Source organism: Astatotilapia calliptera, chromosome 11, assembly GCF_900246225.1.
Source record: "Astatotilapia calliptera chromosome 11, fAstCal1.2, whole genome shotgun sequence".
NCBI lineage: Eukaryota > Metazoa > Chordata > Actinopteri > Cichliformes > Cichlidae > Astatotilapia > Astatotilapia calliptera.
Genome location: NC_039312.1, coordinates 26,300,828 through 26,312,976, shown reverse-complemented (window position 1 = coordinate 26,312,976; position 12,149 = coordinate 26,300,828). Strand labels below are relative to the sequence as shown.

Sequence of the window (12,149 nt, the reverse complement as noted above, 5' to 3'; positions counted from 1 at the left end):
GCTCTTTTGTGACATGTTGACCATAAAATATGCTATTTTTTTATTTTGTATCATCTCAAATGTATTTCTTTGCACACCTAAATGACTGAACTTTGAGTAAAATTATGTTGAACATCATTTTAACCTAAAACAGGTTATTGGAAATTATCATCCTGAAGAATACTGCTGGGGTTTTTTTTTTTGTTTTTTAATCTACGGTTTGGCTTGTCTTCCAAAAACAAAACAAGGGTTATAATTAAATGTAGATAAACGACTAAATTTGAATTTTATTGCTTTTGCTTTTGAATTTTCTGACATTTTGTACAGAAAAATACAGATGAGCTGTGATTAATGGAGTATAATTGATGAATTTAGCAAAAGACCTCTAACATGAGTTCATCCATGCATAATAATAATAATAATAAAACCTATTTATGTTGAAATCTCGGAGCTGATGACTTGTTCAAATGGAAACTGTATGGCCATTAAGACTTGTTCACAACTGGTGTCTTATCTACTGTAATCGTTGATTCTAAAAATAATCCCGTCTATTAGCCTTATTTGCGTGCTGTAGCACCCCCCTGTGGTAGATTGGGAGAACTGCAACCTCAATATTAAAGCGGGTCTCTGACCTGAGTGAAGTTTATTGACACTGATCAGTTTGAATGAGCCACGCTTCTACTCAAGAGTATTTTCTTTTATGTGTGGTTGGACGCTGGGGTGGTTGTAGTGTTGGTCGGGATTAGGCCACGGCTCCTTGGGACGAAGCACTACCGTGTCTGTGACGTCACTGACCACAGGTGTGGTACGAGGGGAACAGGTAGGCTGTTTGTGCGCGGTTTGGAAACTTGGGATTTGTGGGGGAAAAAAACACAGCTGTGCTGTACCTGGGAAGAAGAAGGGGAGCATCGGGGTTTGTTTATGTCGCGTAGGAAGAAGGAAGCTTCCTGCAGGAAAAAAGCAATGAAAGGCCTATAATTATCAACAAGGGCTTAAGCGTTTTCTTTCAGTCTCTTAGGGAGGGTCAGTCTGAAGAAGGCAGCTCTGCGGGTCGCCCGAAAGCATGGCCGGACTAAGATAAACAGGGGGAGAAAAACCCCACAAAACATTGCTGTAGGTTACTGTTTAACTCCAGTTCTCACCGATCAGCTCTTTCATTCAGGACTTGGAGTCGTTTGATTTAGTTTGGAGAAGTCGGTATTTGTCTCTTTGGCACCGCCTGGAGCCATCTTCTCTCTTCCTGTTGAAGGTTAAGGTGAGTTAGACAAAGTTCGTGATGATCAATTTATTTTATGTATTTATTTTACGCAGCTATCCAAGAAGATACGAGCGCGAATGTAATCCAAAGCCTCTTAATGCCGACAGTCACCGAGCCCTAAAAATCAGACTTCGCCCAGAAAACAGGAAATGCTACAGCACCCGGTAACCCTGCACTGTTACTGTGCTGTGAGATCAGTTGTAGGTCAAAATGTAGGCAACACGGAAGGAAGTGCCATAAAATAACATTATTAATAATAATAAATTAGAATCTCAGCCTATAGTCTTAAAAGTTAGTTTAATGCTTACAGTAACCTTCAGTGTATTTCATGTAGTTGAAATGCACGATTAAAGACGACACCCAGCTTCAGGCCAGCTCTTGTAAACAAGGCTGAAATAATCAGCTGAAACATAACTGATCTAAGTAAAACATTTCTTTAGTCAATTTTCTTGCGCACAACCCGGAGGAGGCTTTATTGAATATTGGATGTTTACTTGTTCTGGGACATGACTGAGAGTCAGCTGCCTTCACAAAATGATGTGTTTGTTTTGGTTCCTTTTTCCAAACCTGTTAAGTGTCGTCTCCCGAAAAACTTCCGGATATAAGGAGAAAAAATAAACCTAAATATTCCTCAATAATCGGAGCGAAACTGAAACAAGAAACTAGACCTTTAAAACTAAATGAAATCTAAAGAAGTCTGAGGGGGGGAAAGAGAAGAGAATTATAATAATTGTTGGTGTCAGAGGAAAATAGGATCGGCTACTGGGTGTAAACAAAAATAAGAATGCAAAATGAAAGTATGGATCCATCTGGCCTTGTGTCAACGATTCAGCCTGCTGGTGGATTAATGGTGTGAGGGATCTTTTCTTGGCAATATGGGCTAAACTCGCAGAGGCAGGTGTTTCTAGCTCTGTGTGACAAAGAATTCAGGTAGTTATGAAAGCAAAAGAGAATCTAACAGAACGTGGCTGTCAAGACATAAATAGATGTGAAATGACCACATACTATTTATTAAATTAATTTCCATCCACATTTTAAAAGCTTAAAACGCAGCTCCTGCTTCCAGTAGTACTCAAATTTCTTTTACACTAACTTAGAATTCACTTTTAACTCAGGGCCAGAGCAGTGATGGCGGACGATGACCTGGAGCAGCAGGAGCCGTTTCCTGTGGAAACGGATGAGAGGCAGCCGGGGGATGAAGAGGAGCAACCGGATGGTGTCTTGGAGATGGGATGTTTTGAGAAGTTCCACCGTCTTGTCTCCAAATGGATGCTCCCAGAACACTTGCGCGAAAAGTACCTGGAACGTGCCAACTGCTTTCCACCCCCCATCTTCATCATCCTCATCAGTATTGCAGAGGTAGTTCTGCATATGCACACACTGATACTGTACAGGCACTAGGACAGTGATTTTGGTTTACATTAGTATTAAATACATTCAGGGTAACTGTTAATAGTACTGTTTTGTTGTTCTTTTGTTCTTAACTTATTTACTGTACAGTTCTTTGGTCCTGTGCTGGCTTTTTAAAAGTACTTTATAAATAAAGTTGGATTGAATTGGATAGGATAGCAGATATTAATGAGAAATTATTTGTGTCTTATTTGACTGTTTGTATATCTTTGAAAATGTGTGTTTTCACAAAGATGAAGCCTTAAACTGAGAAGCTTTGTTGGGCATTTCTTTCTTTCCATGTCTTTCAACATCTGCACTGCCTCCTCTGAATGTCCAGATGTCATCAAGTCATTGTTATCAGTGAAAACAGCGGTAGCTTCAGGTTACACTGAGCTTCACTGCTGGAAGAAGCTTTTCCACAGAAAGCCAGTGTGTCTTTCATTCAGATTCAGTTAAATAAAAAACATCCAGTGGAATTTGGTAGCTCATCAGTTGATTTACTCTGACCTCAAAGAGTTATTTATGATGTACATTATTAAGTCAAGGTTACAGGGAGTGTATTTAAAATCGCCTCTATGTTAAACACACATCACTGTAAGCTCTCATAGTGCCAATGTGAGCTCCTCTTTCTGGCCTTGTTGCCAGAACTTTATGGCTTCTGCCATTTTGGTTTTTTGGAGCGGGAAGTGATCATATTTAGACAAGAGGGTGGAGTGCTAACCTGGGAGCTAACGCCACCGAACTTGTTTACATACCAGCCTCAATTTCCGGGGCTGAAAATTAAAGAGCCACAAAGTGCCAAGAGGAAGACTTCCTCTACTTGGCCACATGTAACAAAGCTCCCATGTTAAAATGCCCAACTTTCATGTTTACAGCCTGGTCTGTGCAGATACTGTCCCCCGTCACAACAACACTAGAGGTGGTGAATTTCAGTATAACTCGCCTATCTGGATACTGGAGTTAGGCGTGTTGGTACTTTGATTGGCAGCTGTAGCTGAGTGGTGTTTGTTAGGATTCACCTTTGCTCCTTGAAGTCACTTAACTGGATCTCTTCACTTTTTTAGTGTCCTTTGGAGTATTTTTAAAGGCTTAGTTGTATGTGGCTTGCTGTGCAGTATAGATTGTCTGTTTATGCTTCAGTTTCTGTGAGCACATCAGGGCTTGTGAGATAACCAAGTCAGTTTTCTACTTGGTTATATTGTAATGTGAGAGCTGGTGTGAAGCCTGTTGCCTCTGTTTGCATGTTGCCTTGTTCAAACTTAGGAATGAACAGCTCTCTTTGTGGCTCACAGATGTCCAGTGTTGCTGCATTTGAATGCCCATGGATACTTTCTCAGCGTGTTGTTGCTTTATACTCATAGAGATATAACCATGTAGACTCTTTGTATCATCAGACTGGGAGGAGTTTTGAGGTCAAGTTAGTGGGAAACATGTCTCTGTAAAGCAAACCTCAACATCTGTATGTCTAATTCCCTCATCCTTTTGTTTTGTTTTTTCACAGCTATTTTAGATTTAGCTTGACCCTGATATCTTTTCTACAGTGTTTTAGACTCTCATACTTCATGTCTAATGTTTTGTATCCACCCTATTTCATTCATCAGCTGGCTGTATTTATCTACTATGCTGTGTGGAAGCCACAGAAACAGTGGGTGACCCTGGATGAAGGCATCTGGAACAGCCCTTTAACCTACAAGCCTGAATGCCGGAACGAGGCATGGCGCTTTATCTCCTACATGTTTGTCCACGCCGGGTAAGCATGGGTAGAGCTTTTAAATATGTTAATTACACGAGTGAGGCTCTAATCAGTGCAAAACCCCCCAGAAAAACATTTTTAAAAAATGTGGATAAAACCCACTCACGGGTGGTAATTAAACCCAGCGGTCACTTTTGAGATTGCAGGTTTTGCCTAAAGCATCCTGTCTTGTGTTTTTTAACGTTGAGCTTTTAGCTGCAGCAGTAGCCCTTCAAAATTACTCACCACAGAGGTGAGTAATTTTTCATGAAGATGGATAACTAATATTATCCCAGCTGCCATGGGTCGAGAATGGGGGCACACCCTGGACAGATCAAAGGTTTATTACAAGGATGGCACAGAGAGAGGCAGACAGTCACACCTCCCACACCTACAACCAATTTCATTTTGAGCCCCCCCCCAAAGAGGAAACCAGTGCAGGCACATGGATAGCATGCAAACTCAAGTTGAGCTTCAGGTCATGTTAAAGAGTTGCATGGAATCTTGGTAGTAATTGTCTGGCATGGCTGTAAAACCACTGCAAATGTACTGGATGCAGCAAGAAAGAAGTCATTAGTGCATAAGCTGCAGAAAGACCGGAAAACCAAACATCATGACTCCACAGGAAAGCTATTAGCAAAGAGGAACAACAGTCTAACCAAGTCTGACTGAAAAAAACAAACCCTAAGGTTTAAGGCGGGTGATATTCTGTAACAAAAACCTCTGAAAAGACCAAAAGCAACAATGAAGTGTATGCTGTGTGTAGACAAAATCATATAGAGCTTATTGCCACGGACACTCTTATTGTCCAAAAATATTAAAAATACTTACCTGAGGTGTGTTGTTGCCCTGGCTTTTTCCCCCCCATGAATAAACGCACTGTATATTGCTTTGAATCTGGCCTGCAAACTGCTTTAGTATCCTTCTGGAACAATGTGCAGAAACAAACAAACCAAGTTTAGTCTCTTAAAGTAACATTTGTGGAACTGATTTACTAATAAAATCAGTTTAAACAGGCTTAACACTTCAGAATGAGCGATCTAAAAAAGAACTGTCTGTGTTCATGCTATTTTGTCCATCATGCTGTCCTGCATCTCAATGGCCAAGAACTTATTGCCTACTTTGTATTTTCTAGTGTGCAGCACATTTTGGGCAACCTGTTGATGCAACTGGTGGTAGGAATCGCACTGGAGCTGGTGCACAAAGGATTTGAAGTGGGGATGGTTTATCTTTCTGGTGTTCTTGCAGGTGAGAATTACCTTTTTTCTTTCACTTAACAGCCTCAAAACAGAGAACCACCTGCTGGTGGAATACTGAAAGAGGATAGAGGACACACAAAGTGCCATGATGGTTTGGTCTGGCTTTAAATTGGATTGCTGCTATGTCCCTGAGGCTAATCTGGGACTATCGTCCAGTTATAATCGTACAAGTCTGATGTTATCTTCCCAGATGTGACTCTTAATCCAGGTATAGGTCCTTAATCTTGATATATGATGTCCAATCAGGGATATTCTCCACTTCACAAACTTGTGTGGAATAGTCGTTGCAATGGCAGGGCCAAGCCAAAGCATCACGATGTCTACTTTCCTAGGCAGTATGGCAGAGACGGCTCTGTCCATGACCCCAGTCCTCTGGGACTCTAACTACCAGATGTCAGCAAGCCTCCCTTCCTGAGACTCAGCCTTTCTGAAGTTAATTTTCCTGTTCATGTTTGTGTTTGAGTGTTAAAGCTGTGCATGTTTCTCCCTTAGGGTCTCTGGCCAGTTCCATTTTTGACCCTCTCAGTGCCTTGGTGGGGGCTTCTGGGGGTGTTTATGCCCTACTCGGTGGTTACTTCATGAACGCTGTGGTGGTAAGTTCATCAGCAGTTCATCAGGAAATCTGTATTTTCTTTTCATGTGACAATGCAATATGGTGTAGGTAGTAAAGAGAAATGATCTACAGGTTAGTCTTGTAGGTAAAGACTAGAAATTGAAGTAGTAATGTTGAATTTTGTCAGTGCATATGCCCCACAGGTTGGGTGTCAGAAGAGAAAGAAGAATTTGGGAATAAGTTGGGTGAAGAGATTTAAGTCAGAGCGGTAGATATTGGTGATTGGATCAGGCTTGATTAGATACATAGCTGAAGGGAAAAGAGCTGAAGTGTTCATAGATGTGGTATCAAGGACAGAAATGCAGAAAAACAGATCGTGGTGGATTTTGCAAAAAGGATGGAAATGGTTGTGGTGAATACCTACTGCAAAAAAACAACAACATATGAGTGGAGGAAGGTGCACACAGGTGGACTGTATCTTAAGCAGAAGGTGCAATCTGAAAAAGAGGAAGTAGTGTCAGGGGGAGAATCTAACTAGAGATGGCACGATACCACTTTTTTATGTCCGATACCGATATCATAAATTTGGATATCTGCCGATACCGATATGAATCCGATATAGTGTTTTTTAATCAACAAAACTGTTTTTTTTAATATCTTGCTGCATTTTGTATAAGTTCATACTCAAGTTTAAAACAACAACTACACTAAAGCTATTCTGTTATACCTGTATGCAAAAAAAAAAATTTCATAGTTCAGCAATACTGATCAATCTAATAAACTCAAACCTACACCATCCTCCCTATTCTGGTATTTTAAAGAGTACTTAGCGTAAATATTAAGCAACCTAACTAATAGGGTTCCAACTCCCAGCAACAACAAAAATAAATAAAAAATAGGGAACCACCCCTCACGCTCCACCTCATGATGCTTAATCGACATAATCAACCTTAATTTGATGCAGTGTGAAAAAAAATGCACAGAAATCAATTATTTTTCAAGAATAATTAAATAGATTCAACATCTTTCTTCAACAAAATTGCAGACTGCACAGATGGTACCTTCCCAAAGGAAAAAGTACTATAGCTTACTAGGGTATATATATTAGACTTAATAGTTACTATATACAGTAATTGACTTCTATTCATTTTACATCAAATTAAAACTTTGGGTGTCAGATAATTATTGATTAAAAGCTAGACATTTTAAATGAGAATAAGAAAGAAAAGTATGTCTTTGTGCCCCCTTTTCCCAGTTAATGCCCTATCGGCCCCCCTGGCTAAACTTTGCTAGATCCGCCCCTGCACAGTTACCAGTGTCAGCTGCATAGAAAAAGATCCTGGAGTAGAAAGTAATATTAAATAAATTCTAACAACAGCTGATCAAGCTTAAACGTGCTGCTGTTGTTCAGCCGCTGGTTTCCTCTTTCTGGTGCAAAGTGGGCCAAAAGCAAACTAGAGACACGGACTCACGACAGAAAAGCCGATCAGCTGATCATTAAGCAGTTTCATGATTGAAGTAGCAGCAAGAAGAGGCAGTCGCTCCATATATCGCTTGTTAAGCTTAACGCAGGAATGCTTTACAAACATTCAGAGATGGACTTACACACTTGCTTTACTTCTCTCGGGGATAACTTTGTCGGAGATGAAATGCCAGGTTGCTAGCGAAGCTCCACATGCTATCCAGACCACCTACAGGTCCCGCATGCCACAGCCGCTCTATCACGTGATGCATACTGCTCCGACGTGCTAACGTTCGGAGGCGAGTTATGGCGTGTTGCAAGTTTTGTGAGGTGCTTTCGTGATATTTAATGGATCGGATTACATTTTTTATTTTTCTCCGATATCCGATCCAGTAATTTAGATCAGTATCGGACCGATACCGATACGTAATATCGGATCGGTCCATCTCTAAATCTAACTGGGCAACATTGGATGGTAGTCTATAGGATGACTTTGGAAATCAACGAGAGGAAGTGAGTGATGTGTTCATAGCAATAGTTCGCACAGCTTGTTTAATTAAAGGGGAACTATTCTGTTCTTTTCCTTTTCCATGAATTTGTTGTTGGATGCAGTGGTAGTAACTTTACATAGTGAACAGTGTAAATTCTTTTTAGCCCTACATTGGGCCTTAGGACAGTCCCTTAGTTCATCCCCTCTTTGAAACAAGCCATTTTAGGTTCAGTCCTTTTAAGGCAGCTTTCTTATCACTGGCTGACCTCTGCAAACAGAGCGTTTGTGCTAGCTACTGACAGCCACTGCTGTCTGCCTGAAATGACCACATTCAAGTTATCAGCTTTCATTTTACATCATACAAAGTGGTCATGATGAAACGGAGCATTTAGAGCTCTGGGAATGCTTTTGGCTCATAAGGATTATTTGTACATGTGCTGACCTCATTAGGTGAATTTTTATTTGATATTAGTAATTAAATTTTTTATGACCAAAAATAGAGAAAAACAAAATAGCTGTACATTTACATTTCTGATCATCCAATGCCCCTTTTACTTACAAATATATGGCAGATGTAAATTACTGTGTTAAGTTTAAATCTAAGTATTGATCTGGTGTTTGCTTCAATCTACAGAATTTCAGAGAGATGATTCCTCTCCTTGGAGTGTTTCGTATCCTCTTCATTGTGGTCTTTGGTAGGTTCTCCTAGCTGTGTTTTGGCCTGTTTGTGTTTTTGTACCTGAGGAAATTACCTTCAGAAACATTTGATTTAAAACTGTTTGCTTTTTCCCAGTTGGTTTAGATTTCGGGTTTGCCTTCTACAGAAGATTTGTCAAATATGAAGATGGTTTACAGGTATGATTTTGCTGCTGCTGTGCAAAAGCCATAAACAAACAGGGCCTTTTGTTAATCTCCTCTGACACAGAAGATGCCTCAAGACAGATCCAGCTAAGTCAGCTAACCTCCCCCAGCAGCAAGCTTGTTTTGTGATAGCATTACTTCCTTGTGGCTACAGACGAGCTCAGTAGCTCTTGCTGAAACTTGATTATTCATGCCGATACGCGCTCCTCTGTGCAAAACATGCCAAAGCTTTCCACACAACCAGAACACAACCTTTTTATTTGGTTATTAAACTGGTCTTGCAAGTTTTCTGAGTCGCTTTCCAGTGGGGGTGGGGGGCAGTAGCGTGACTACATTGTAAATAGAGTGAAAGACTAAATGTCGTCTTTTCTCTTAGGTGTCCTTTGTTGCTCACTTTGGAGGAATTGTGGCAGGGATGACCGTCGGCTACGTCTTCTTCAGTGCTTACAATGAGAAGCTACTCAAAGATCCACGTTTCTGGATTTGTATAGTGGGCTACACAATCTTTGTTCTCTTTGCTGTGTTCTTCAACATCTTCCTTTCTCCAGCCCCGTAGGAGCATGAAGCTGCACTCAGGTCCTGTTTTAAACTCTAAAATTCTTGTGTCACTCAGGAAGCAGAGTTTTACTGATTTGTTGTAGAGAACAGTTACTTTTTAGGGACCCGAACATTGATTTGTTGGGTTTTTAGCCTTCTTTTTTTTTTTTTTTTTTTTACTTTGAGCTCTCTTTAGGGCTGAATTTGTGTGAAATGGCTCCTCCTGCTGTTTATGTGTAGTGTTGCTTTAAGGCTATGCAGATGAAAATGTGCCCATTGAAGCATTCATTTTGAACATGATGGGGCAGTTATGTATGACTTAATTAACATATGTGGTTTACTTTTTCCTTGTGTGCTTTGTTTTGACTTTCTGTATTTTCCACTGTGTTCTTTTTATTTGGATCATCGAGGACTGCCATTGATCCACTGTTCATAGAAAAGTTTCTTACACTGCTTAAAAACACTATGCACTAGAAGAAAACATCATATTAACATCTGACATCACATTTTAAGAGTTTTTATACGTGACAGCCATAACTATATGTTTACACTGATGTAATGACTGGAAGAACAGGGTGAGTGTCCTTAATGCGTTTTCTTTAGCTATGAAGCCGCTTTACTATCAAGCATGTTATTTTAGAAATGTACTTTTTTTTTAAACAAAAAATATTTTTTGTTATTGAAACTGTAAATTATCTAAGATTGTGTGTAAACTATGACAAAAAGACCAAACAGACCTTCTACACTGTGTTTTCATAAACAAGTCACATTTGTAAATATTTTTTTCACATTAAATATGGAACTTCTGAAGATTTATTTTGTGTTCCACTTGGTTAAACCTGGTTTTGATCAGGTCCGCTGGTGGTATGCATTTACATATTCTGCTCTCTGTGTTCCAGATGTTGTTGTTGTGGGGTAGAGTCACCATCCCTCCTTAATAGCACCATAGCCTGGGTCAGATATAGATACAGCCAGTAGGTTTGAAAAAAATAAGCCCAAATAAAATTAAAAGTATAAATATTGCATTACTTTAGTGTTTTTTAAAGCTCTGCTACATGTGGAGAAGTTGCATTAAGACAGATCAGGGACTAATATTGCTAAATCTCACCTGATTGTTGCGGTTAAATGTAATGTGTAGAAATAAGCACATCTGGGAAATTAGCACACTGACAACATCGATGTGCAATTCAGAAAACTGCTGAAGTTTAGAGTTGCCGGTCTCAGGTTCGCCTGCTGCTCATGTTACCACTGATGTTTCTTAGTTAGAGGAAAGCAGTCTGATTTATCCCTCAGTCATGCGACGATGCTGGGGCAGAGGGCTCAGGTTGGTTTTGTGCAATATTTTTGATACTCTGCTTACATTTGGCACTGTATATGAATCTGTGCCAGCACTCTTATGTTTAAAGAAATTGAAGACTCATTTAAAAAAACAAAAACCCACAGCATCCTCGATCCACCTACTGACATCGAGCATCCGAAAGACGAAGAGGATAGTGAGACAGATTTTCCTATGGAAATGGAATGAATATGCACCAGCTCTAAAACCCCCCAGAGGAAGTTCCAGCCTCTCAGCTTCACTCTGCCACGATGACTGATAGTAATTCAATAACAGAGAGACATTAACCAAGTAAAAGCAAAGAAAATCTGCTGAATTAGTCCAAACGTCAACATTTCCAAGGATAAAATGTCACATTTGGAGAAAATGGACAGCAAAGATGATTTCAAATATATGGCAGATGTGATCTCTGGACAGGTCGTAACCCTCTTCAGCAAATCATCATATGCTTGAAATCATCTTTGGAAATGCAGCTTTCTGCAAACGTGATGTTTTCTCCTTGTTAACATTTCATTTTGTTAAGCTGAGATATATTACATCTTGACAATACCACTGTTAACTACCCAAAAAAAATTTATACTGTGCACCATTAGTCTAAAATACTGCTGCAAATGTTGCTGTTTGAACTAATTCAGCAGATTTTCTTTGCTTTTATTTAGTTACTGTCTCTCTGTTATTGACTTACTATCAGTCATCGTGGCAGTGAAGATGAGAGGCTGGAACTTCCTCATGGGGATTTTAGAGCTGGTGCATATCCATTCCACTTCCATAGGAAAAATCTGGCTCACCATTGTCTTCGTCTTTAGGGTGCTTCCCCTTATGGCTGCAGTCGAGCATGTGTGGCTCAATGAGCATGCTGACTTTCTCTCCAATACCAAGCAGCCTGGGTGCAGTAGATCCACTACTGGGTGCTGCAGACCATTTTTGGGTCTTCTCCCTCTCTGGTTTCTATGGGGCACGCTCTTGATGGGCTCTGGATACTAGAGAAGGGATGGCAGAAGAATAAAGCTCCCCTCACTCCAACTGGTCGCGGCAGATGGCCGCCCCTCCCTGAGACTGGTTCTGCTGGAGGTTTCTTCCTGTTAAAAGGGAGTTTTAGAGCTCAGGATATAGCTTCCTCCAACTACGAAACATTAGTGGTAACAGAAGCAACAAACGAATCTCAGATCTGCAAATCTAAAAATCATTACAGGACACAGCGGTCCAGCCTATAAATGCGCTCCTTTTACATTGAGAAACTTTACACCAGCTGCTTTATTTTTATTATTTTTTATTTATTTAGTAACTTTA

General features: G+C 40.1%; 1 protein-coding gene across 2 annotated transcripts; it reads left to right on the top strand.

Annotated features, from left to right (window-relative positions):
* The first annotated feature begins 319 nt into the window (after positions 1-319).
* Positions 320-10,333, top strand: rhbdl2 (rhomboid, veinlet-like 2 (Drosophila)). Of its 2 annotated transcripts, none has more exons than XM_026183813.1 (8): positions 320-799; positions 2,353-2,596; positions 4,231-4,379; positions 5,497-5,609; positions 6,113-6,213; positions 8,760-8,820; positions 8,919-8,980; positions 9,363-10,333. In XM_026183813.1, the coding sequence occupies exons 2-8, from the start codon at positions 2,366-2,368 to the stop codon at positions 9,540-9,542; spliced, it is 897 nt and encodes a 298-aa protein (XP_026039598.1). In that variant the 5' UTR covers positions 320-799; positions 2,353-2,365; the 3' UTR covers positions 9,543-10,333. The 2 variants fall into 2 exon arrangements, with proteins under 2 accessions (XP_026039598.1, XP_026039599.1); XM_026183814.1 differs by lacking the exon at positions 320-799 and adding an exon at positions 806-1,234.
* Positions 10,334-12,149: the final 1,816 nt, after the last annotated feature.

Coding starts and splice junctions, on each gene's coding strand:
- rhbdl2 (XM_026183813.1), top strand. CDS start 2,366: ATGGCGGACGATGACCTGGAGCAGCAGGAGCCGTTTCCTGTGGAAACG. Junction 2,597..4,230: donor TCCTCATCAGTATTGCAGAG/GTAGTTCTGCAT, acceptor TTCATTCATCAG/CTGGCTGTATTTATCTACTA. Junction 8,821..8,918: donor CCTCTTCATTGTGGTCTTTG/GTAGGTTCTCCT, acceptor GCTTTTTCCCAG/TTGGTTTAGATTTCGGGTTT.